General features: G+C 42.3%; 1 protein-coding gene across 1 annotated transcript in view; it reads left to right on the top strand.

The window, feature by feature from the left end:
- Positions 1-27,517, top strand: part of GPC3 (glypican 3) — a 442,407-nt gene that overhangs the window by 361,685 nt on the left and 53,205 nt on the right. Inside the window, exon 7 of the mRNA XM_004285475.3 lies at positions 15,638-15,797. Within this exon, the coding sequence (XP_004285523.1) occupies positions 15,638-15,797 (160 nt within the window). The remainder of the gene's footprint in view (positions 1-15,637; positions 15,798-27,517) is intronic.

Genomic DNA, 27,517 nt, shown 5'->3' with positions numbered 1-27,517 from the left:
AGAGCCTATGGTGTTCCACAGAATGAGCCCTACCCAGGCCATAATTGAATGTTAACTGGAACCAAAAATTCAGAATTCATCCTCTTCAGAGATTCAGGTCTTATAAACATATTTTTAATATATAATATTAATATAACATTGTGTAAGTACTTACTGTGTGCCAGATACTAAGCTTAATCTTTTACATGGTTTACCTCATTTAATCCCCATGATAATGCAATGTGGGAGATAGGTATAGGTATTATTATACACGTTTTATAGATAAGAACTATAAGGATCAGAGAGGTTAAAGAATAACTTGTTTATAATAACAAAGCTAGTAAACGATAAAGTCTAGATTTGAACACAAGTTTTCTGTCTCTAGAGCGTGTGAGCTTTTAACCACCGTGCTTTGCCTCCTCTTGGAAAAGCGTAAAGCTCTATACAGTTCTAAGCTATTGGTAATAGTATTGTAAATATTTTTATTTTAAGGCAGTGGACAGATTCCTAACTGCAGAGAACCATTTCTGCCACTGGGAGCGAGCCCCACCAAAATAGTTTTAATTTCATCCCGAGTTTGCTTCCTTCACATCCTGGTTTGTTTTACTATCCAGGTATTTATTGAGTTGGGAGGACTTATTCTCACAAGTTTCCAGGCTACATTAACAAACGTAAAGTAAGAATCGGGGAAGCTAGAAGTGGTAGAGAAAGTGTGTGCTGTGGATAGGAGGCAGACATGGAAGCAATGCCCAGGCAAAAGTGTATCTGGGTGTGGGTGGCCTTCTTAGTGACACCACATGGAAGCACAGCCTCTGCCGGGTCCCATTGCTCTTTATTACTACACATCTCTGCGTGCATCCTCAGTGCACAGACCCTTATCTGACTGGGAGCATCCAGCAGGGTTTCCCCAGACTCTTACAAAAATCCCACCCACCCTTTTTTTTCTGGTGCCTCAGTGTTTGGCCAGGGGGTGTTACTTGTGCTTCACGAGGCATGTGTACTAAGCTCTTCGTGTCTGCCTCAGTGGCTGCTACTGCTCTTCCCTCTCCTCTTCCTCCCTTTCTTCATCTTCAAGATCATCATCATTATCCTTAGCAACAGGGTTAACATGTTCGAGAACTAATTACCTTGCCAAGCAATGTGCTAAGCACTTTATCTGCATTCTATTTATCTGTTCATTCATCCATTTAATGAATATTTATTGAACATTTACTTTGTACCAAACACCGTGCAGCACATTGAAACAGACCATTATTTCTTCTTTTAGTCTAGTCGGGGTGCAACAGGGGAATATATAATTACAAACTGTGGAAAGTTCTATGAAAGAAGGATACATGGGACTGTGAAAGGTGAAAGGTGCTGTTGAATTTAATTCTTCAACAACCCTGCAAAGTTAATGAATAGCATTAACCTCTATTTTACAGGCGAGGAAACTGAAGCTCAGAGAGGTTAAGTGACTTGCCAAAAGTAACACAGCCAGTAAGTAGGCTGAGTAGAGATTCATACCCATGCGGGTCAGATTCCAAAGCTCACACTCTTAAGGGTTATACTTTATTGCCTCTGCAATGTGTGAAGTGCATATATAGCCATTCATTCTAGCCCTATACACTTTGGTTCTGGCTTCTCCTCAAATGTGTGGAGTCGCAATTGTTTCCAATTAGTTGTGGCTGTGGTTTGGTGCATTCGTTCAAAGAAAGTGTGCATGCAAAGCAGAGGTCACGTGCCCTAGGTCTTGTGGATGTGCACAGCATATAAATAATAATGGCATTCCCCAAAAGCTGGGATTCATTGGAGTCACACATTTGTTTCACATTAGCTTATGCTACTCAAATACAAACAGTAAAGCATGTATTTACATTGCTGTGGACATGGAAAGCCGAACCCCCAAAGCATTCCTTGCAGGTTGGATAAAGCTGGGCATCCAAATAGTTCAAAATCAGTTTTGTAAGCCCAGCTTAATAGCTTTAAAATGAAACCTGGATTCCAGATATTTTTTAAAATGCCTAGAGAGAGGTATGTGAGTAGCCAAAAGAGACAAAACCAGCTAAATCCTCAAAATATGTACCAAGCCCCATATTTGTAGTATCTACTCTTGTTACTTGTCCTTTATTTTTAAAATGCTGAAGAGCTTAAAGTCAAGAAAACTCTTAACCATGGAACAGCAGCAATGGAAGTTTTCATTCTATTCTAACCAGCTGTCTGAAGCTTTTCAAAACAAACCTGTTTGTGATGAGATGGTTTGGTTATTTAAGTAGATGGCGAGGCTGAGAAGAACAAGCAGGAGGCATCCGATGTCATTGTCTCCCCCTCCCAGCTCTCCGGCCCAATAACAAAAGGCTTCCCATCAAAGTATAGTTCATGGATAGCGTCTGAGAAAATGAGATTGAACTGGAAATTGTCTTAGGTAAAGAAGTCAGGATGGCAAAAGATGTGAACGAAGTCCCCATTAGTTGATGTCTTTACCTAAGAGAGCTTTTTCTTTTTTTGAAGACCTGTGGACTTGGGAGCAGAAGACTATATTTTTAATGAGGTTACTATCACTTACTGAGTAACTTGGTCAATTCTTAGCCCCTCTCTGAGCCTCCCTTGACGTGGGAAATGGGGATGACAATCTTCCCTATTACACAAATTGATGGTGCAGACTCAAAGATTACATGAGAGAACATATGTTAAGTCCTAGCACAGTGTGTGGCTGATAAGGTTCATATCTTTGCAATCAAGATAATTCCGAGAGGCACATTACTTATACCATACAGACAGATCAAGAGTTGCTGCTCTCGCTGTCTAATTTCAGCATATTTGATCCCCCTAAGAACAACAAGTATGTCGTTTGATCTTTGTTCTGCTGTCAAGCAAGCATGAAAAGAGCTTTGGCCAAATCACATCGTCCCATGCTGCAGTGCTCTTTTGTTATCTTGGTTATGGTTTTAAGAACATGAAATTGCTGTATTCTAGAAAGTCTTTTTTCCTCTTATGCTGTGGTTTTAATTTTCTTAAGTAATTATTCCGGGCTTTTTGTTTCCTTTTATCACACAACCCTGAGTACCTGTTCCAGGGCTAGCTCTAAATATTTCCCTTTCTAATCAAACAAAGTCACTCACTTTACACAAGGGTATTTTCATTAACTACAAAGACAAAGGGTCACGATGTCCATGCCTAAGTGAAAAGGAAATCATCTGATTGCATTTACTTTTTTATAAAATGGTCTGAAGAACGTGCATTAAGAATTCAAACACACGTGGGGCTGAGGTGACTCTTGTCCAAAGATGGTTTCACCAGATTTCTGGGAAGTGGAGTGACACTGGAGCAGCGTTTCTTAAAGTGTGGTCTGTGGTTCCCTCACAGAAAGGTTGGGGCAGGGGCAGGGGTAGATATAGTTAACAGTGCAGATCTGTGCTCTACCCCAGACCTGCTAAGTTAGAAGCTCTGTGGGTGGGGCCTGGGAGCCTGAGTTTTTAACGAACATCCTAGGTGATTCTTATGGAAATTGAAGACTCACTCCCATGGTGTATAAAAATGTACATACCATTTGACCCAGTAATCCTACTGGCGGGAAACTAAGGAAAACTATGGCAGGAGTTATGGAATGCTCCCGATGATTGATCCGTCTTTATTTATAAGAGCAAAAAGAACTAGAAGCAATGTAATATTTTCAACATTAGGAAAATGGTTAAGTAAATTTGGGTAGATCCCTGAGGGGCACTGTGTAGGTGTTTTAAACGCATTTAAAGCATTTCATTTATCACATTCATAACAACCATTCTATGAGGCAGGCATTATTTTCCTCATTTTACAGATGAGGATATTGAGATTTAGGGAGATTAAGCAGCAAAGTTAGTAAGTGGAAAGAAAGAAGTTAATAAGGGGAAAAACCAGAATTCTAACCCAAGTCAGTCTGATTGTAAAATGCAAGTTCAACCGTGTAGAAATATAGACATTAAAAACAACGCTACCCCAGAGAACACAAACATTGGTTCTTCAAGTTTGGGAATTGGGGTTTTTTTCCCTTATTTCTCTTTCCTTTCCTCTTTCTGTATTACATTAATACTTACATAATGAAAATATCGATTATAAAATAAAAATTGATTGTATATTTAAGCAACCATGATAGTTTTATGTGAGTCAGTCGCAAGGAGGGTAGAAACTGTGGAAAAAGCTGGGCAGTGGGAAGGCCTCGTGTACTTCCTGCTAAGGAGGGCCAAACAGTGCACGGCAGAAATGTCAGGTTTAGGGAATGGTTCTGGGGGTCGTGGAGTAAAATCATCGGTGTTTTAATAAGATAGTTTACATTGATAATCATTATTCCGAGCCCTGGCTTTTAAAAAGCTAATAGGATACTGTCCTTTGAAAATGGCAAACAGTTCATCAGAAGTATCAGGCACCTAAAGCTAACTGATTTGTGTGCAAATCCCTCATAACTTTTCTTTTATAAAGTGAGCGTTCAGTCTGGAAGACATTGTAAAGAGTGAGAGAGGGAACAAAACGGTCAATATTGTGAATTGTAATTAGCTTATTTGATTTCTGTGCCAAATTCCAGGCTATGCTAAATCCACGGTCCTTGCTGGTAATTCCTCATCTCTGACACGTTACCCTTCTTTCAACACTCTGGAGCTTCGGACTCTTTGAGACTTTTGCATTAACAATAGCTTTCTAGGTTTGGATTTGTTTTGTTCATGTGTGAGGGTTAGGCTCTTCAGCAGATGTCTGTGTAATATGGTTTGAAAGTATGCTGTAATCCTTCTTCAATGCTGAAGTTGTCTCCAAAATGGGAGTCATTTGAGAACTAAAGAAGTAATTTCACTGGCAAAGTTTTAAAGTTTTTTTTAAATTGCACTTTAAAAAAACTGAAATACCGGAGAATACTGGGGGCATTGTACACGAGGTTGGAAAACGGCCTCTCAAAGATTAGCTACAGATCTTAGCCAGGGTCGTCCAAAAGGGTTTAGTTATTCATTCACAAGTTTTTCTATAATTCATGTGTGCTTTGGCTTTCTCCTTTTTCATGAGGTTGTGGAAGTAGCTTTTAAAGAATTAAAGATGCCATGCCACTTCATCTTGCTTCAGTTCAATAGCACATTTATTGAGTGCCTACTATGTGCCAGACACTGCCTTAAATGCTATGGGGTTCAAAGGTAAATAAGGCACAGCCCCTGGGCAGCTCACAGTCTGGTGGTGGAGGGAAGCCACGTGTACAAATAAATAATACCAGGTTGCATACGTAAAGTGCTCTTTAGGAGGTACAGATACAGGGAGCAGTGCTGGAAGAGGGAAAGGGAGAATTATAATAACTATCTGTGCTGGCCAGGAAGGCTTTATTAAGGAAGTGACATTTGAACTTGGCTTGAAAGGATGGAGTGCTTTCAATAGAAATGAAAACAACTCATATTAGGTGCTCAATTAATGTTTGCTGAAGGGATTAATGAAAGGCGCAGATGTGAGACATGCTTGAGAAAGAGAAAGTTCACAAAGCTGTATCTAACCGCAGATTCCCCTTATGTGAACAATTCTAATTCAGGTAATCCATGACATACACGAAGGATGTATTTTTCAAAATTGACCTTCAAATGTGTATGTCAAAAGCAATTTTCCCATACGAATAATGGTAATAGAAGAAGTTGGGGTATTTTGGTCAAACTGAAATGACATTATAGTCTAGGTTAGCGGTACTCAAAGAATAGTTTATGAACCCTGGTAGTCTATGAAACCCAGGGATCCGCAAGGTCAAAATTACTTGCACCACAATACTGTGACTTGCCTTTTCCACTGTGCTGATATCTGCACTGATGCTGCAGAAGCAATAGTGAGTACAACTGTTGGCACCACAGTATGAATCAAGGCAGTGGCACCAAAGTGTGCTCGTCATCATTGTACTCTTCACTGGCATCCACCTGCAGGAAAATAAAAGGCATTTCACTTAAGAATATCATTGCTGAAGCAGTAAAACTGATTAATGTATTAAACCTTAACGCCTGAGTATACTTCTAAAGAATATTCTGTGTTATGACATTTGACGTATGTTTAAGGTACTTCTGCTGCAAACGGTTGATATGTGTCTCAAGGAAATGCACTTGTGAGATTATTTAAGCTATGAGCTAAACTAGCCTCTGTAATGACTGAGAAACGATGGTTATACAGACTTCAGTATTTGCTAGCCATTTTCTTCGAAAGGAACAAAGAGAGCCTGACAGTTAAAGGAAAAACTGACAGTATTTGTTGCCAAGGATACCATTTGAACTTTCAAGAGAAAATTAAAATTTTGGGAAACTTGTATCTGCCACCATGACCTTGAGAGCTTCCCAATATTTAAAAGACTTTTTTAAATGAGATTGCAGGTGATGTTAATCAATGTGATTTTTTTTTTTTTTTTTTTTTTTTGCGGTACGCGGGCCTCTCACTGTTGTGGCCTCTCCGGTTGCGGAGCACAGGCTCCAGACGCGCAGGCTCAGCGGCCATGGCTCATGGGCCCAGCCGCTCCGCGGTATGCGGGATCTTCCCAGACCGGGGCATGAACCCGTGTCCCCTGCATCGGCAGGCGGACTCTCAACAACCGCGCCACCAGGGAAGCCCAATCAATGTGATTTTTTTGACATCATATAATGAAAGATTTCAACATTTGGAAGACCTGCAGAACTCAGTAAACCAATATTTTCCGGATGATCCATGCATGATGAGACAAAATGGGTAAAAGGCCCATACAAAGTTCGAAACATACCAATGGATTTTAATGTAACAGAACATGAAAAGTTTATTTATATGGTTTCATATTCAACATTGCAAGTAACCTTTCCTCCTTGTTGAATTTTTATGTAGTATCAGTGAAAAATATCCACAATTATCTGAAAAGGCTATTAAGTACTTCTCTCTTTTCCCGTTACATACCTGTGAGAGGCTGGATTTTCTGCAGATGTTTCAACCAAAACAACATATAACAACAGATTGAAGGGAGAAGCAGATATGACAATCCAGCTATCATATGAAACTATATATTAAAGATATGTGCAAAAATGTAAAACAATGCCACCCTTCTTCTAATGGTTTTATGTCAGGGGAAAATATGTTTATTTTTCATTAAAAATGCTATTTTTTTAACACCTTTATTGGAGTATAATTGCTATCCAATGGTGTGTTAGTTTCTGCTTTATAACAAAGTGAATCAGATATACATATGCTCCCATAGCTCTTCTCTCTTCCCTCTCCCTCCCACCCATCCTCCCTATCTCACCCCTCTAGGTGGTCACAAACCACCCAGCTGATCTCCCTGTGCTATGCGGCTGCTTCCCACTAGCTATCGGTTTTACGTTTGGTAGTGTATATATGTCCATGCCTCTCTCTCTTTGTCACAGCTTACCCTTCCCCCTCCCCATATCCTCAAGTCCATTCTCTAGTAGGTCTCTGTCTTTATTCCCGTCTTACCCCTAGGTTCTTCATGACCTTTTTTTTTTTTTCTTAGATTCCATATATATGTGTTAGCATATGGTATTTGTCTTTCTCTTTCTGACTTACTTCACTCTGTATGACAGACTCTAGGTCCAACCACCTCACTACAAATAACTCAATTTCGTTACTTTTTATGGCTGAGGAATATTCCATTGTATATATGTGCCACATCTTCTTTATCCATTCAACTGTTGATGGACACTTAGGTTGCTTCCATGGCCTGGCTATTGTAAATACAGCTGCAATGAACATATTGGTACATGACTCTTTTTGAATTATGGTTTTCTCAGGGTATATGCCCAGTAGTGGGATTGCTGGGTCATATGGTAGTTCTATTTGTAGTTTTTTAAGGAACCTCCATACTGTTCTCCATAGTGGCTGTATCAATTTACATTCCCACCAACAGTGCAAGAGTGTTGCCTTTTCTCCACACCCTCTTCAGCATTTATTCCTTGTAGATTTTTGATGATGGCCATTCTGAGCGGTGTGAGATGATATCTCATTGTAGTTTTGATTTGCATTTCTCTAATGACTAATGATATTGAGCATTCTTTCATGTGTTTGTTGGCAATCTGTATATCTTCTTTGGAGAAGTGTCTATTTAGGTCTTCTGCCCATTTTTGGATTGGGTTGTTTGTTTTTTTGTTATTGAGCTGCATGAGCTGCTTGTAATTTTGGAGATTAATCCTTTGTCAGTTGCTTCATTTGCAAATATTTTCTCCCATTCTGAGGGTTTTCTTTTGGTCTTGTCTGTGGTTTCCTTTGCTGTGCAAAAGCTTTGAAGTTTCATTAGGTCCCATTTGTTTATTTTTATTTCCATTTCTCTAGGAGGTGGGTCAAAAAGGATCTTGCTGTGATTTATGTCATAGAGTGTTCTGCCTATGTTTTCCTCTAAGAGTTTGATAGTTTCTGGCCTTACATTTAGGTCTTTAATCCATTTTGAGCTTATTTTTGTGTATGAAGTTAGAGAGTGCTCTAATCTCATACTTTTACATGTAACTGTCCAGTTTTCCCAGCACCACTTATTGAAGAGGCTGTCTTTTCTCCACTGTATATTCTTGCCTCTATCAAAGATAAGGTGACCATATGTGTGTGGGTTTATCTCTGGGCTTTCTATCCTGTTCCATTGATCTATATTTCTGTTTTTGTGCCAGTACCATACTGTCTTGATTACTGTAGCTTTGTAGTACAGTCTGAAGGCAGGGAGCCTGATTCCTCCAGCTCCCTTTTTTGTTCTCAAGATTTCTTTGGCTATTCGGGGTCTTTTGTGTTTCCATACAAATTGTGAAATTTTTTGTTCTACTTCTGTGAAAAATACCAGTGGTAGTTTGATAGGGATTGCACTGAATCTGTAGATTGCATTGGGCAGTAGAGTCATTTTCACAATGTTGATTCTTCCAATCCAAGAACATGGTATATCTCTCCATTTATTTGTATAATCTTTCATTTCTTTCATCAGTGTCTTATAATTTTCTGTATACAGGTCTTTTATCTCCTTAGGGAGATTTATTCCTAGATATTTTATTCTTCTTGTTGCAGTGGTAAATGGGAGTGTTTTCTTAATTTCGCTTTCAGATGTTTCATCAGTAGTGTATAGGAATGCCAGAGATTTCTGTGCATTAATTTTGAATCCTGCTATTTAGCAAATGCATTGGTTAGCTCTAGTAGTTTTCTGGTGGAATCTTTAGGATTCTCTATGTAGACTATCATGTCATCTGCAAACAGTGACAGCTTTACTTCTTCTTCTCTGATTTGGATTCCTTTTATTTTCCTTCTCTGATTGCTGTGGCTAAAACTGCCAAAACTATGTTGAATAATAGTGATGAGAGTGGGCAACCCTGTCTTCTTCCTGATCTTAGTGGAAATGGTTTCAGTTTTTCCCCATTGAGGATGATGTTGGCTGTGGGTTTGTCGTATATGGCCTTTATTATGTTGAGGAAAGTTCCCCCTATGCCTACTTTCTGCAGGGTTTTTATCATAAATGGGTGTTGAATTTTGTCAAAAGCTTTCTCTGCATCTATTGAGATGATCATATAGTTTTTCTCCTTCAATTTGTTAATATGGTGTATCATGTTGATTGATTTGTGTATATTGAAGAATCCTTGCATTCCTGGGATAAACCCCACTTGATCATGGTGTATGATCCTTTTAATGTGCTGTAGGATTCTGTTTGCTAGTATTTTGTTGAGGATTTTTGCATCTTTGTTCATCAGTGATATTGGCCTGTAGTTTTCTTTCTTTGTGACATCTTTGTCTGGTTTTGGTATCAGGGTGATTGTGGCCTCAGAGAATGAGTTTGGGAGTGTTCCTCCCTCTGCTATATTTTGGAAGAGTTTGAGAAGAATAGGTGTCAGCTCTTCTCTAAATGTTTGATAGAATTCGCCTGTGAAGCCATCTGGTCCTGGGCTTTGGTTTGTTGGAAGATTTTTAATCACACTTTCAATTTCAGTGCTTGTTATTGGTCTGTTCATATTTTCTATTTCTTCCTGGTTCAGTCTCGGCAGGTTGTGTATTTTTAAGAATTTGTCCATTTCTTCCAGGTTGTCCATTTTATTGGCATAGAGTTGCTTGTAGTAATCTCTCATGATCCTTCGTATTTCTGCAGTGTCAGTTGTTACTTCTCCTTTTTCATTTCTAATTCTATTGATTTGAGTCTTCTCCCTTTTTTTCCTGATGAGTCTGGCTAATGGTTTATCAATTTTGTTTATCTTCTCAAAGAACCAGCTTTTAGTTTTATTGATCTTTGCTATCGTTTCCTTCATTTCTTTTTCACTTATTTCTGATCTGATCTTTATGATTTCTTTCCCTCTGCTAACTTTGGGGGTTTTTTGTTCTTCTTTCTCTAATTGCTTTAGGTGTAAGGTTAGGTTGTTTATGTGAGATGTTTCCTGTTTCTTAAGGTAGGGTTGTATTGCTATAAACTTCCCTCTTAGAAGTGCTTTTGCTGCATCCCATAGGTTTTGGGTCATCGTGCCTCCATTGTCATTTGTTTCTTGGTATTTTTTGATATCCTCTTTGATTTCTTCAGTGATCACTTCGTTATTAGGTAGTGTACTGTTTAGCCTCCATGTGTTTGTATTTTTTACAGATTTTTTCCTGTAATTGATATCTAGTCTCATAGCGTTGTGGTTGGAAAAGATACTTGATACGATTTCAGTTTTCTTAAATTTACCAAGGCTTGGTTTATGGCCCAGTATATGGTCTGTCCTGGAGAATGTTCCATGAGCACTTGGGAGGAATGTGTATTCTGTTGTTTTTGGATGGAATGTCCTATAAATATCAATTAAGTCCATCTTGTTTAGTGTATCATTTAAAGCGTGTGTTTCCTTATTTATTTTCATTTTGGGTGATCTGTTCATTGGTGAAAGTGAGTTGTTAAAGTCCCCTACTATGACTGTGTTGTTGTCGATTTCCCCTTTTATGGCTGTTAGTATTTGCCTTATGTATTGAGCTGCTCCTATGTCGGGTGCCTAAATATTTACAATTGTTATATCTTCTTCTTGGATCAATCCCTTGATCATTATGTAGTCTCCTTCTTTGTCTCTTGTAACAGTCTTTATTTTAAAGTCTATTTTGTCTGATATGAGTATTGCTCCTCCAGCTTTCCTTTGGTTTCCATTTGCATGGAATATCTTTTTCCATCCCCTCACTTTCAGTCTGTATGTGTCCCTAGGTCTGAAGTGGGTCTCTTGTAGACAGCATATATATGGGTCTTGTTTTTGTATCCATTCAGCCAGTCTGTGTCTTTTGGTGGGAGCATTTAATCCATTTATACTTAAGGTAATTATCGATATGTATGTTCCTATTCCCATTTTCTTAATTGTTTTGGGTTTGTTATTGTAGGTCCCTTCCTTCTCTTGTGTTTCTTGCCTAGAGAAGTTCCTTTAGCATTTGTTGTAAAGCTGGTTTGGTGGTGCTGAACTCTCTCAGCTTTTGCTTGTCTGTAAAGGTTTTAATTTCTCCTTCAAATCTGAATGAGATCCTTGCTGGCTAGAGTAATCTTGATTGTAGGTTTTTCTCCTTCATCACTTTCAATATGTCCTGCCACTCCCTTCTGGCTTGCAGAGTTTCTGCTGAAAGATTAGCTGTTAACCTTATGGGGATTCCCTTGTGTGTTATTTGTTGTTTTTCCCTTGCTGCTTTTAATGTGTTTTCTTTGTATTTAATTTTTGATAGTTTGATTAATATGTGTCTTGGCGTGTTTCTCCTTGGGTTTATCCTGTATGGTACTCTCCGTGCATCCTGGACTTGATTAACAATTTCCTTTCCCATATTAGGGAAGTTTTCAACTATAATCTCTTCAAATATTTTCTCAGTCCCTTTCTTTTTCTCTTCTTCTTCTGGAACCCCTATAATTCGAATGTTGGTGCGTTTAATGTTGTCCCAGAGGTCTCTGAGACTGTCCTCGGATCTTTTCATTCTTTTTTCTTTATTCTGCTCTGCAGTAGTTATTTCCACCATTTTATCTTATAGGTCACTTATCCGTCCTTCTGTCTCAGTTATTCTGCTATTGATCCCTTCTAGAGTATTTTTAATTTCATTTATTGTGTTGTTCATCATTGCTTGTTTCCTCTTGAGTTCTTCTAGGTCCTTGTTAAATGTTTCTTGCACTTTCTCTATTTTATTTCCAAGATTTCGGATCATCTTTACTATCATTATTCTGAATTCTTTTTCAGGTAGACTGCCTATTTCCTCTTCATTTGTTAGGTCTGGTGGGTTTTTACCTTGCTCCTTCTGCTGTGTTTTTCTGTCTTCTCATTTTGCTTATCTTACTGTGTTTGGGGTGTCCCTTTTGCAGGCTGCAGGTTCGTAGTTCCCGTTGTTTTTGGTGTCTCTCCCCAGTGGCTAAAGTTGGTTCCGTGGTTTGTGTAGGCTTCCTGGTGGAGGGGACTAGTGCCTGTGTTCTGGTGTGTAGGTCCATGTCTGGTGGTGTGTTTTGGGGTGTCCTTGGCCTTATTATGATTTTAGGTAACCTCTCTGCTAATGGGTGGGGTTGTGTTCCTGTCTTGCTAGTTGTTTGGCATAGCGTGTCCAGCACTGTAGCTTGCTGGTCATTGAGTGCTGGTGTTAAGATGGAGATCTCTGGGAGATTTTTACCGTTTGATAATACGTGGATCAGGGAGGTCGCTTGTGGACCAGTGTGCTGAATTTGGCTCTCCCACCTCAGAAGCACAGACCTGACGCCTGGCTGGAGCACCAAGAGCCCTTCATCCACATGGCTTAGAATAAAAGGGAGAAAAAGTCAAAAGAAAGAAAGCAAGAGAATAAAATAAAAGTAAGATAAAATATAGTTATCAAAATAAAAAATAATTATTGAGAGAAAAGTTTCTTAAAAATGAAACAACGGACGGACAGAACGCTAGGGCAAATGGTGACAGCAAAGCTATACAGACAGGATCTCACACAGAAGCATACACATACACACAAACAGAGGAAAAGGGGGGAAGATAATAAATCTTGCTCTCAATGTCCACCTCCTCAATTTGGGATGATTCGTTGTCTATTCATGTATTCCACAGATGCAGGGTACAGCAAGTTGATTGTGGAGCTTTAATCCACTGCTTCTGAGGCTGCTGGGAGAGATTTCCCTTTCTCTTCTTTGTTCGCACAGCTCCCGGGGCTCAGCTTTGGATTTGGCCCCGCCTCTGCGTGTAGGTCGCTGGAGGGCGTCTGTTCTTCGCTCAGACAGGATGGGGTTAAAGGAGCCGCTGATTCGGGGGCTCTGACTCACTCAGGCCAGGGGGAGGGAGGGGCACGGAGTGCGGGGCGGGCCTGCGGCGGCAGAGGCCAGCATGATGTTGCACCAGCCTGAGGCGCGCCGTGCATTCTCCCGGGGAAGTTGTCCCTGGATCACGGAACCCTGGCAGTGGCGGGCTGCCCAGGCTCCCGGGAGGGGAGGTGTGGATAGTGACCTGTGCTCGCACACAGGCTTCTTGGTGGCGGCAACAGCAGCCTTTGCGTCTCATGCCCGTCTCTGTGGTCCGCGCTGCTAGCCGCGGCTCGCGCCCGTCTCTGGAGCTCCTTTAAGCAGCGCTCTTAATCCCCTCTCCTCGCGCACCAGGAAACAAAGAGGGAAGAGAAAGTCTCTTGCCTCTTCGGCAGCTCCAGACTTTTTCCCGGACTGCCTCCCGGCTAGCCGTGGTCCACTAACCCCCTGCAGGCTGTGTTCACGCCGCCAACCCCAGTCCTCTCCCTGGCTCCGACTTAAGCCCGAGCCTCAGCTCACAGCCCCGCCCATCCTGGCTGGGGAGCAGACAAGCCTCTCGGGCTGGTGAGTGCTGGTCGGCCCTGATCCTCTGTGCGGGAATCTCTCCGCTTTGCCCTCCACACCCCTGTGGCTGCGCTCTCCTCTGTGGCTCCGAAGCTTTCCCCTTCCGCCACCCGCAGTCTCTGCCCGTGAAGGGCCTTCCTAGTGTGTGGAAACCTTTCCTCCTTCACAGCTCCCTCCCACTGGTGCAGGTCCCGTCCCTATTCTTTTGTCTGTTTACTCTTTTTTCTTTTGCCCTACCCAGGTGCGTGGGGAGTTTTGCCTTTTGGGAGGACTGAGGTCTTCTGCCAGCGTTCAGTAGGTGTTCTGCAGGAGTTGTTCCACGTGTAGATGTATTTCTGATGTATCTGTGGGGAGGAAGGTGATCTCCGTGTCTTACTCTTCTGCCATCTTCCTCAACTCCAAAAATGCTATTTATGTTAACATATCATGGGTTTATTATTGTTACGTTTAAATTAGTTATTACATATTTTTTAAAATTTCTCAGTTATAATTTATAAGATGGTAATGTGGATAGATATAACTATATATAATCAGAAGTTCGCTGGGATTCCCACTAAGAGTATAAAGGGGTCCTAAATTCTAAAAGTTAGAGAACTCCTGGTGTATCTTATCCTACTGCGTGTGTGTGTATTATACGTTTAGATGTGTGGGGTTGGGAGGTGGGGTAGCGAAGCACATGCCTTAGAGCAGCAGGGTGGAGGTGCTGCTGGAGTGGGAGATGGGAGGTGGCTTCACTTCTCAGACAACATTAGAGGTCGTTGGCCAGTAAAGAACCAACTTTTTGTTGTGGACTTTTCTTTCTTTGCTTAAAAAGAGAAACCAACCTGCAGTCATCTTTCTCTGTGATGCGTAGCTTGTTGCAAGTAGATCATGGTGTAACAGCTAAATCACAGGTGGAGAATGTAAGAGTATATTTTGCAGTGACAGTGAACTCAGACAGTGGAAGCCACAGAAACCAAGATGTGCCTGTGTTATGTATGCAGCATTTTTTTCTTCCAGATACCTCTTCTGCAATCGCAGAAATCTCACTTTCTGCATATCCAACATATTTTGTTGTCCATTATTTAAAAATGGAAGGTGGGACTGAGATTTAGAACTAAAAATGGATGATGGGGCAGAAGCTAGAGGAGGAATAGAGGATGTTGGATTACAGCCTTGGAGAGAGAGGGTGAGGAAAAGTAAAATTGCTCTCAGAGACCTCTCATGCTGTGAGCTGGGCTTCTGAGTCAATGGAGAGACATTTGGGAGGCGGGAGTCACCATAAAATTAGAAAGGTATTGATTGTGTGACTGAAAATCCAGAAACTGAAGGGCAAAACAGACATGCCTCTTATTAGGCATATGATCTACAATGAAGCAAAATGAATTTCAAAGCATCTTATTGAAATTGTGGAAGAGGGAGATATTTTTAAAGTTTTTCTAGTGGTCAGGGCATAATACAAGGCAATGAATTATAAGTATTCATTTAAATATGTATAAAATGTCACTGCTGTTCTCTTCATTTGGTGGGATGCGCTTGTTGCTTTAATTTAGTGAATGTAAATATAGTTAGAGAGGGCTTCCATAAACATCTTCTCTGAACGTGGTGTTCTCTCAGCCTATAAATATGCCTTGCCTATCATGTCTTAAGTTCCTCATCAGTAAATTCTCCTCCCATGGAGGCTTTCAGGAACTTAAGACATGGGAACGTTCTGATACAATATACACTCTGGCTACTGGATGGTGGAAGTAGAGTGGAAGGGTGGAGAATCATATCAAATGCTATGGAAGGGTCCAGAAGTATGCAACTCTAGAGAGTATAAGCAGTGTACGTCTATTTAAGTTTGAAAATGATTTTTAAAACCTCTGTGTAACTCTCAACATTTTTTAATGCCTCCTGTTAATAACACACTGTTTTAGCCCTGCCTGAGAAACATGAAGAGCTGCTACAATCCTGCTTGTTTTCTTTCAGCTCCTGAGGACCATGTCTGTGCCCAAGGGTAGAGTTTTGGATAAAAACCTTGATGAGGAAGGGCTTGAAAGTGGAGACTGCGGCGATGATGAAGATGAGTGTATCGGAGGCTCTGGTGATGGAATGATGAAAGTGAAGAACCAGCTCCGCTTCCTTGCAGGTAACTGACTAGTGCTGGCTCAAATCTGAGCTAAAATGGTGATGCTTCGGAATTAAATACCAATTGAATCTGCTCTCTATAACTCCCCTAAAATCTCTGCAACACACAATGCCATCGGTTCTTCAAGGAAAGACTACACTCTAGAAAATGAAGTTTTCAGGTATCCTTTCTTTTCTTTTAAATATCTGGACCTGGGTAGAGGGTAACTTCCTGTTTCTCATTGTCTAAAATGAACTGCCCTAAATCAGTTGGCTCTGTTTCCTACTGGAGATTTCCTTGGTTCTTCTCAGTTATAAAAAGAGATGAAAAAAGAAATGCAATCTTGAGAGTCTGGTGAAAACTAATGATGGGGTAACTTTCAAAGGAAAAGACATTAGCTGACCCTCTCTTTTTAGAATGTCATATTTGGTTTTTTTCCCACAAGTAGTCTAACACTGATAGGCTGTGACACATAACTGCACGGCTAGGTGAAAACAAATAGAAGAAAAATAGCTGATGCTGTCAAGAAGGCAAAACAACCACACAAAAAAATATTCCCTCACAAGTCACATTTGTATCGATTAGCCCAATTTACAAAATACTTTTGTATAGATAGGTGTTCGTGTTTCCATTTTACAGATAAGAAGACTGGGGCTCAGAGAAGAAATGAGATTCATCTAAATGGCAGAGCTGGAAATCTAACTTGGGTCTTAAGACTTCCAATGTCATGCTCTTCCTTCTGCAATGCACAGCCTTCTCCTTGAAATCCTGTTGCCCATGACCTCTGAGACCCTGCAGGCTCCTCTTTCTTTTTCAGCCTCTTTCCTTCACTAGTTCTTTCTAATCCTACCTGAAACTGGGTCTCTCCTTAAGCCTCTATCTTTTCTCTCTTTTCCAGAGAAAACACAGATCTTATCCATTTTGGCAGTTTCAATTGTTTTTATGATTTCTGTAAGCTCTTTTTTTTTTTTCCTCCATTCTGGCAAACAAAAATCTAGCATGAAATCTGCCCTCTTAACAAACTTTTAAGTGTACAGTATTGTTAATAATATGCAGATTGTACGGCAGATCTCCAGAACTTTTCCATTTTGTATGACTGAAATTCTGTCCCCATTAAACACTAACTCCCCTTTCCCCCTCCCTCAAACCCTGGCAGCATCATTTTGCTTTCTGCATCTATGAGTTTGGCTACTTCATCTAAGTGGAATCATGTAGCCTTCTGAGACTGGCTTATTTCACTTAGCATAATGTCCTCAAGGTTCATCCGTGTAGCATATGACTACAGGGTTTCCTTCTTTCTTAATGCTGAATAATATTCCACTACACGTATGCACCACGATTTCTTTACCCATTTAGCCATCAATGGACATTTAGGTTGTTTCTCCCTCTTGGCTGTTGTGGATAATGCTGCAGTGAGCATTCTTTAACTATTATACCACTGTGGGGATAATTCATAAAATCATTACCTCCAATCTTAACTGCTGTCCTGAGCTCCCATCCCACATCTCCAGCTGCTTACTAGTCATTTCTTCCTGGCTTTCCCACCTTTACCCCCAGCTCTATGTGTCAGAAATCAAACGTATCAACAGACCATCCAAACTGGCTCCTCCCTTAATATCCTTAGTTTTCTAATGCCACTACCATTCTCCCAGTCGCTGAGGCTTAAAACTGAAGTTGTCTTTGACTCTTCTCCCTTGCCCTTCATATATAGTTGGGCACCAAATCACTGTAGATGATCTGTAATTTTTTTCTGCTTATCTCACTGTTTCCTTTCTATCCCCCTTTCACCCGCCTGCATATGCTATTTCAGTCACATCTTAAGTGGTCTCCAGTCTTCTAGGCTAAGACAGGAGTATTGAGAGCCTTAGGCTAGAAGATTAGAGAACAAAGAATCAGAGACCCAGGCAGAAGATTCCACCAAATTTACCTTGTACAGCTGCCAGGTGAATCTTTCTAAAGCATCTCCGACCACTCCCTAGCTCAGCTACCTTCATCCTGTCCCCACTGCCTGGAGGATAGTGCTCAGACTCCTTAGCAGAGTTCTGAGGGCCTTCTGCTCTAGCCTAAAGTATCCTTTCGGCTTCATTTCCCGTCAGTAGCCCCACAGGAACCCTGCACTTTGGCAAGAACAACCATACTCACGCCCCATGAGCAAGAGTAGACATACTGGGCTTCCCTGGTGGCGCAGTGGTTGAGAGTCCACCTGCCGATGCAGGGGACACGGGTTCGTGCCCTGGTCCGGGAAGATCCCACGTGCCGCAGAACGGCTGGGCCCGTGAGCCATGGCCACTGAGCCTGCGCATCCGGAGCCTGTGCTCCGCAACGGGAGAGGCCACAACGGTGAGAGGCCCGTGTACTGCAAAAAAAGAGTAGACATACTGTTTTTATCTGTCTTCATAGCGTTGCCCACATTTATTTCTATATAGATACCCCTCTTTTATTTTTTCTTAAATTACACCCATCCCTAAAAGTACATTTCAAGTATGATGCAGTGAAAAAAAATAGGTTTAGGGGTAGAGTAAATTTGTATTTGAATTCTGGCTCTATTCCTTATGAGCTAGCAGGACCTGGGTCAGTTCTTAGCCTCTTATCTAAGTCTGCATTCCCTCATCCATCATAGCGGGGATCATTACCCCAACTTCATAGGACTATTTCAGGATCAAATCGAGGCGGAAAGTTTTTAAGGCATCTAACCCATTATCTGGAACATACTAGGTGCTCCATAATTATTAGTTTCCTTCAATGAAGTCTTTCACAACCATCTCAGTCTACAGTTATCTCTGTCCTCTGAATTACAAATTCTACCAGTGCTTTCAAGAACCAGTCTGCAGTGGCTCCCAAGTTCCATTCCTAGGGCATAACATGATCGCTCAGAGCCTGGCATCCTATAAAAAGAATGTTGAATAAGCATAATAAGTAAAAATAATAGAAGCTTATGTTTATTGGACACTTACCATGCTGCAAGCACTGTGCCAGGACTTTCCAGGCACTGCCTCATGTCATTTTCACAACATCACTATTATTGTTCCCACTTTACAGATGAGAAAACTGATGCTGGAAGAGGTAGAGTAATTTGCTTAAGGTCATGCAGTGGCTAAGGTCGAGAGTTAGGATTCAGATTTCAGAGGCCACTCTTTGGACAAATCTGCTTTGCTGCCCCCAAAAGCTTTTGGTCATCTAAAGGTTGCCCAGATGATTTAGCAAACTCGTAACTGGTCTCCACGCTGATCCCTAGTACATACCACTTTCTCCAAAAGTCCCTGCTTATCCCTTCTCTTGCTTTCCTGCCTATAAGCCACTTCCCTATCCATTTCAAAACACGATTCCACAGTTCCATGGTGACTTAACTTTTTAAAACAGTGTTTGGTCTGGGACCTTGTCAAGGGCCTTTTCAAAATCTGAATAGATTACATCCACTGGTTTCCCTTTGTCCAAATGCACAGTTATCCTCTCAATTCTAGTCAATTAGTTAGGCGTGATTACCCTAAGTGCTTTCTAAACTGTAAAACGCTACACAAATGGTGGTTAATTTAATTTACGGGAAAAATGATGCCTTACTCCCAATAGGTTACACTTGCCTAACATGTTCAGTGATCCTACCAGCCTGGAGTTCCTTGGGTCCCCTTTGAAATGCTTCTCATGGAGAGGAGACTCATTGGCAATCTGCCAGGCTCGTGGCACAATAGTTATTTGGAATAACAAGCTATACACTTCGGTCAGCTGTTACACCGTTTTACCCAAAATCTGGGTAGATGCCACCTGGTCCTGGTGGTTCATCAACATCCACTTAGTCCACTAGACTTGGAACACTGTGTGCGTTTACCGCCATCTCATTTAGAACATCCAAATGCCTTCCTCCGAAAGACAACTTGAAAATAAAAAACAAGGCTCAGAGTATGTTCAGGCTCTCTTCTATCTCCCTTTTGTCCCTCAGCAGTTCTTTTGCACTCTACCCAGCCAGGTCCTACTGGCTGGCTTCCCCGGCTCACTGCTTCCCATCTTGTGTTGCACTGGATGAAGCGCAGGTCACCGAGATTCTATTCTTGGCTTTGCTTCTAAGTCCCATGTACCCCGGGGCAAGCCCCTTCCTCTCTTTAGAAGTCAGTTTCTCCATTTGTAAAATGAAGAGGATGCCCAGACATCTCTCGCCGGCCATTCTCGTGCCAGCAGTCTGTGCTAATGCTCATTTATTTGGCTTTAGTCCCTGGCAAGGTGCTTATTGGAGTCTTTTGGGGACACCTTCTTCTGACCTTGCAGGTTCCCTGTTTTCTTCTCCTGAGCTATTTACACATGAAAAAAGATCTCATTTTCCCTACTCTGGCTCCTTTGACTTTTGCAGTCAAAGAAGCCAGGCTTCTTACCAAGGGCCCTCAGCACACTTGTATGCCAGGATGCTCATAAGAAGTTCTAAGTAGTTTCCAGGCCTTCTGGGCTATATTCACTTTTAAAACTCTTCATCCTGAAGTTCCCCAAGTGCTCTCTTTTTCTATAATTCTTATTTCTATGCTTAGAGTCTGACCCTTCTTTCTGATTGTTGAATTTAATTGCTGCTGAGATGACCATTAGATGATGTCTTCTTACCCCCAGTTACAGCTTGACCTATTCCTTTCACTTCTCAGAACGAGGCTAATATGCTTCCCTTTTGGTGGGTTATTTCCTTTCTCTCAGCCTGTTTCATAGGGTTGTGGCCATTAAATAAAATAATCCATGCAAAGCCATTGGAACGGTGCCCGGCACCTAGTGAGCACTGAAAAAATGCTGTCTACTATTAAAGCAACTGGTCTGTTGCTGTTCCTGCCGACCTATGGGCGCTCCAAGAGCCGGCAGATACAGATTAGAATTAATCGCCTTGGTTTTTTGTTTAAGACTCATAAAAAGCAACTAAAACCAGGTAACCAGCATTCAGCAACATCCCCTTACCCCTTGCCATTCCAAATGGGGTCCGTGGAGCAGCAGCTTGTTAGAAATGCAGATCTCAGGCCCCACGTCAAGACCTACCGAATCCTAAGGTCATGTTAACAAGATCCCTAGGTGATTTGTTTATAGTCGTTACCACCTTCTAACTGAGCTCTTTTGACCTTTAGGCTTAATCCTTGAAGCGTCGAAGAAGCCACTAACCTGCCCCCACGGTGGGCTACGTATTCTAGGAAGTATAAAGTAGGCCCAAGACTCGTCATCCCTGTGATAGATTAGGTCCCTTGGGTTCTAGTCATCCCTGTGATAGATTAGGTCCCTTGGGTTCTAGTCATCCCTGTGATAGATTAGTACACTTGGGTTCTAGTCCTAGCGTATTTGCTAACAGTAGGACCTTGAGCAAGTTACATAGCTGCCCTGAGCCTCAGTTTCTCCAACTGTAAAATGGGAATAGTCATCCTTGCCTACCTCAGTGAGTTTTTGTGAAAGTCAAATGCGATAATGAGTGTGAAAGTGCTTTTGTAACCTGTGCAGCTCTACAAATATTTATAACAACCATAAAACTGTTGTTACTCTTCCAAAGTCTCTGGAAGCTCTTTGGCTTTTTCAGCAACCTTAGTTCGGCATGTATTTTCTGCAAAGACTGAATTTAGCCCGTGAGTTATAAAACTTTTACACCGAACACACATGTTCGGACTCCCTTCCAAAGATAGATCATCCGTGATGGAGCTGGTGTGATAAGCTGACTGTTTTGTTGCCAGGTTGCCATGAGCATTGTCCCAGCTTTTGGCCTTGTCAAAGCTCTTATTGTAAGCCGTTGGGGAAGCTGGCTACTCCCAGTGCTTTGGCTGGGCTGATCCCTGAGAAGCTTTGCAAGCTCTGGCCATGTGTCCCTGGCCAAGACATGATGATTAAGCATCTGAGGCATGTGCCGCCTCTCTGCCAAGTCTCACCCACACAGAAACACACACACACGCCCATGCACACACATGCACACGTGCGCACACTCTTGTAGGCGTGCACACCTGCATGCCTACTGTTGGAAACACATTTTGAAATATACACTCACAGAACAACTCCCAGCAAGAAATACCTATGTCAGAGACATCTGTGTTACCACTCCCGCACCCCTGTCCTCCCTGGACCTGTTCCTGCTCCAGCCTGTGTTATGCTGTGGGTACAGCCAGAGCATGCTGGCGAGCCTAACGTCTTTATGGCAACGAGTCAGAAAACAAAGATATTCTTGTCTCAAGCTGGGCCAAAGAATGGATACTGCGAAAGCCTATTTCTTTGGCTGAGGAAAGCGGAAACAGACTATAGAAGACCGAAACATTCCTTGTTGCTGCATGGGAATAAGAGGGGCTTCAGGGCTTCCCTGGTGGCGCAGTGGTTGAGAGTCCGCCTGCCGATGCAGGCGACACGGGTTCGTGCCCCGGTCCGGGAAGATCCCACATGCCGCGGAGCGGCTGGGCCCGTGAGCCATGGCCGCTGAGCCTGCGCGTCCGGAGCCTGTGCTCCGCAACGGGAGAGGCCACAGCAGTGAGAGGCCCGCGTACCGCAAAAAAACAAGAGGGGCTTCAGCTGGTTGGTGGCAGGGTAAGGAGGACAGTTCATGAAACACGTCTTGGGCTTAGGACTTGAAGCAATACTAAAACCAAATGGCTGTTTCTTGCCATATTAAACAAACGTTTCTTGTGGAAATGTTTGCCCGCAAGAAACTTTCAGTCTCTCCGTGTCAGTGTGAGGACTGAACAGTGAAAACTTGTCACTTGTTCCTTGTCTGGGAGTGAGGGTGAAGGTGAAATCCAGGTCTAGGTAGGCCCTTCTGGCCATTCTTTTCTGTCATGCCCAGCTGTTGGGAGGGACAGCAGCTGTGTGCTTCCCCGCACCAGTCACCCGTGCGCAGCAGTTCTGGAGTGAAGCCATGAAGTCTTCACAGCTGTGGCCCAGGAGTCTCTGCACCCAGTATTACCTCCGTACAGTTACTTTACAGTCTAGAGGCGAAAAAACAATGACTCCGCAAAAGCAGAGATTAGAAAATATTTTTTAAGCCAGTGACTTTTATTCTTTTTCTTTTTTTAGTGGATCAAATGTAACCTTATATTTCTGTTCCTAACATGCTTGTGCACATAGAAGAGAGGAAGGACACTTCAGTGGCTTAACTGTTCTTCTAAATTGTCAGATCAAACTCTCACAAATGTGGGCTGGTAGTCACACGTTTTAATAAATTCACTAATGGGTTGGTTTGGTGAAAAGGGTAAAATCAATGGAGGAACTCTCTGATGGGCCTTTTATCATGGGTGGCATCTGGAACATTTTCATGCTTTAGAACAAAACATATTGCCTGCTGAAGAATGAGTAGAAGGTTTGTAGGAGAATGAAATGTCCTGGGGTTTTTTAATGGGAAAGTTATTGAGTCCTGTTCAGAGTTCAAAATACATGTGGATACAGTAATATATCTATTTATACTTCCCTGCTGGTAGCAAGTCCAGGAATAGAGTATGGCAGTTTTCCCAAAATGTATTCTATCCCACTTCCTTTGCACTCCTTGGAAACCCACCGTCAGATCTTTGGCACTTATGTTGAAGGTTGTTTCCCACTAAGTAACCCATCTCTGAATTTCTCAGGCAAGATCTTGTAGTGACTCCCTCCACCCGTCTTTCTTGGGATATCAGTCCCTCAAACATGAGACCTCAGTGTAAGGGGACCCTATGTCATTCACACTGGGAGGTAGATCCCATCTGATGGGTGAACAGGATACGGTCCTACACTTAGGCCGCTGAAGCTTGAGACATAACAGGAAGGAAGGGCATCTCATCTGCAGGGTCAAAGAAACTGAGTCTCAGTTCTGCTTCTGTTACTTCCCAGTGTTGGCCTTGGACAAAGTCACTCAACTCCTCTGAGCCTCATATTCCTCATATGCAAAAATAATGATAAAATATTTCCTGACCTGCCCACTTCATAAGTTGTGGAATGAAACACACATGATAATGGATATAAAAGTACTTTGTAAACTGTAAAGAAGTTACCCACTTAGAGTAATATTATTAATATTATTTGGTACCACTGGGTTATAAGTTAATTTTATTCACCAAAAGCCTGCAGCTAAAATTATACGTTAAATTCTCGATGTTCTGGCCAACAAATTTCACTATAATGTGCTCCCTCTTTTTCATCCCCAAGGTGGCATTTTCAGTTACTCATTAACTTGTTTTTAGCCCGGTGAGAAGGTATTTAAACAATGACAAATATGTCTGCTGAGTTGTGCAAATAACCAGTCACAAAAGTAGTAGTCACCTACATCTTGAAAGAATCTCAGCTAGTTATGTTTTGTTTTCTTTGGTGTTAACGGGGCAGTGAGGGCAGGGGTAGACAACAAGTTGGGGAGGGTCAAGAAATGGGGCCCCTGATGCTTTCCATTCTCTCTCGCTCTTAGCCAGAAGCAATCTGCTCTCATGCCTTGATCTTTTCTTTTAGAGATCAAATGCCATAGGGAAGCTGAAGGAAGCAAAGCTCACTATAATAGCACTTTTCTCCCAGACACAGACCAGGTGGTCCTGGCTAATAGATTGACAAGACAGCCATTCCCACCTCACCCCAGAGCTTTGTGTAGTTCCCCTGGCTCACAAAGAGGGATTTAGATGCAAGCTTTCACAGTGATATCACCTGCCAGTTGAGTAAGTTTACCCAGAAAGGGGCCATCCCCACGCCTTAGTGTTGACCAGGGAATTACTTCAGGTAAGCTGGTGATAGATGAGAGTAAGGAAAGGTAAAAAGCTTTCTATAAAGTTACCATCACTTGAGGTGCTTTAGGGAGTTAGTTTCTTATTATTTGCAAGGACCTATGCTGGGGTTCACTTTTGTAGGTCTACTGCCCTCTGATGCTTCCCGTCTGAGCCATTAGGCTGTGAGGCTTTCATCAGGGGTAATGCTATATAATGCCTATACTTGTCGATAGAACTTCCGCATAAACTCTAAGAATTGGGGGAGTGTTAGGGATAGTGTGAGCAATTTGTGACCATTGTATTATATTTTGTAATCAGTTTTCAAATTAAAAGGCAGCAATGGACTGTACGAGTGTGGCTAAATGGTGCGATTGATCTCCTCTGGATGAAGCCATGTCTGCCAGTTTAGCGACAGCCTCAACTAATTGCCGTAATCTAGTGTGGCTAGAAAGGAATAGGAGGGAGAGGTTCAATGCTCACTGGTGGAAAAGGAGAGACAGAGCCAGCAGGAAGGCGGCAAGCCCAAAGCCTCCGGCTGAGCTGCCACATAGAAGTGAAGGGATCTTCACTTCATCCCCAAGGGATCTGGGAGCACCAGCTTGTGTGCCCTCCAATGGGAAGTGCTCCCTGCAAGAAGAAATGTCACAGCAGAAAGAGAGAAAGATGTGGTGTCTAATTAAACCTGTGTGATGGCCCTGCGTTCCCCTGATGAACAGTGGCCTCTTGACAGAGCCAAATCAGAGGAGCCCAGGGTAACACGGAACCATGAGCCTGCAGAACAAGACAGAAGCTGAAAGCGCGTGGTATGCACAGTCCCTGTGGCTGCAGGTGGAGATCAGATATGAAGCCAGGCTGAGGTCCTACTTTGAGAGGAGGAGGGACTCAGAGCCATCGGATGCCTTACAATCACTGACCTTCCACAGAACCCCTGAAACTACACATACGCACACGCCCATGTGTGCACACACGTTATCAAGTCTTTTTCCAATTCAGACAAGGCTGTCTGTTAACTTTGTTAATATGGCAGAAAGAATAGAGGTATAGCCATCATCTCTTTCTCCCCCTTATTTGCCAAGGAGATTTCCAATTTGCTTTGGTAGGAATGAAGTTACTGGCAAGTTTTTGTTTTGTTAGTCTTTTTGAAAGGAAATCTTGTTATAGAGGCTGCCTACGTACACACCCGGCTAAGAGATGTTTAATGATCCAGAAAAATGATCCGTAGCCTTTGTGGTTCTTAATGTTTCTAAATTACTTACTGATTTTTAAAATCTTTTGGGGTTTTTTTTTTTTTTTTTTTTTACAATCCTAATGGGTACGGGTGATGGTAAATAAACCTTTAAAGATGAGAACGGGACTACCAGCGCGGACAGAATCTCTTAATTTGTAGCTCATTGGTGGACTTAAGCAGTAATATAATTACCAAGTAAATAAAAATGGAGTAGAGGCTACTCTACAAATTCTGGTGTCTGGGAATAGTCTTTTTTAGAGCAGCGGGCAATCTCATTAGCACCTTCAGGATGGCTTTCAGTATGAAGTGGTTTCCTTGATTAATGCTGATCTCCTCAGAGTGTAGAAAGCAAGTCTTTGTCATCTTATGCATACACTTATCAGCTCTCAGTCACCAACCTCTGCTTCCTTCTCCTGCCTTGCCCCACGACTGTCACTTAGTAGATGTTTGATAAATACCTCAGTTATCCATGTGCAATGTTTACTTGTCAGCATTTGCTTCCTTTTGCCTCCTATTTGGTAGCTTTCACCCTCACTGCTTCTTTCATTAGCTTCCTCAAAGTATCTTTCAACCTCTAGCGGTGGAAATTGTGAGCAAAGAGATGCGAGAGCCCTGTTCCAGTCAACAGAGGGGTAGGGGCTCCTGTGAGGGGTAGGACACGCTGGGTGAGACATTGTGTGTCTGTAGCCTAGAGTGCGTCCTGCGGAGAGTGAGCAGGATAGTGAAGAATCTGGAAACAGGGTCAGTGGGAGGACACTGAAAGAAAAGTCATGATGTTCAGTCTATACAAGAGGAGAATTAGGGAGAGGTGAATGTTGTCTTCTACTAGTTAGAGGTCTTGCACATGGAAGATGAGGGAAGATCTGGAACCAATACATGGATTTTTTTTTAATTTTTAAAATTTATTTATTGATCGATTGACTTTTGGCTGCGTTGGGTCTTCGTTGCTGCACGCGGGCTTTCTCTAGTTGCAGCGAGCGGGGGCCACGCCTCGTTGCAGTGCATGGGCTTCTCGTTGCTGTGGCCTCTCCCTCTGCGGAGCATGGGCTCTAGGCGCACAGGCTTCAGTAGGTGTGGCTCGTGGGCTCAGTAGTTGTGGCTCACGGGCTCTAGAGCGCAGGCTCAGTAACTGTGGCGCATGGGCCCAGCTGCTCCTTGGCATGTGGGATCTTCCCGGATCAGGGCTCAAACCCATGCCCCCCGCATTGGCAGGCAGATTCTTAACCACTGTGCCACCAGGGAAGTCCCTAGATTTTTTTTTTATTAATTTTTATTGGAGTACGGTCGCTTCACAATGTTTTGTTAGCCTCCACTGCACAACGAAATGAATCAGCCATACACATACAGATAAGTCCAAAAGTCCCCTCCCTTTTGGACTTCCCTCCCGTTTAGGTTACCACAGTGCATTAGGTAGAGTTCCCTGTGCTATACAGTATGTTCCCATCAGTTGTCTATTTTATACATAGTATCTATAATGTATATGTGTCATTTCCAGTCTCCCAGTTCCTCCCACCCCACCCCTTGGAACCAATACATGAAATTTATAAGGGAGATATATTTTGACTGACAAAAGGATGAACTTTCCACCCTTAAAGCAATTCCTCAGTGGAATGAATTCCTCTAGGAAACAATCAGCTTCCTGACTCTGGAGCTATTTGACTAGAGAGTAAGTAACCGTATATCAGAAAGACTAGCTGGGTAGGGGTGGAGTGGGGTGTCAGAGAGTGGATAGATACCTCCATCATGGGCTCTTGACTTCCATGGTACTGAATGGCTCTGAGATGCTGTGGTTTTATGATGCAAACATGTAAGTAGAGCAAAAGAGAACCAAGATGGTGGAGCAAACCAATGGGGCAATTTCTCAGGCTCCGGGA

This window comes from Orcinus orca, chromosome X (assembly GCF_937001465.1).
Source record: "Orcinus orca chromosome X, mOrcOrc1.1, whole genome shotgun sequence".
Taxonomy (NCBI): Eukaryota; Metazoa; Chordata; class Mammalia; order Artiodactyla; family Delphinidae; genus Orcinus; species Orcinus orca.
This window is presented reverse-complemented; position numbering and strand designations above follow the sequence as displayed.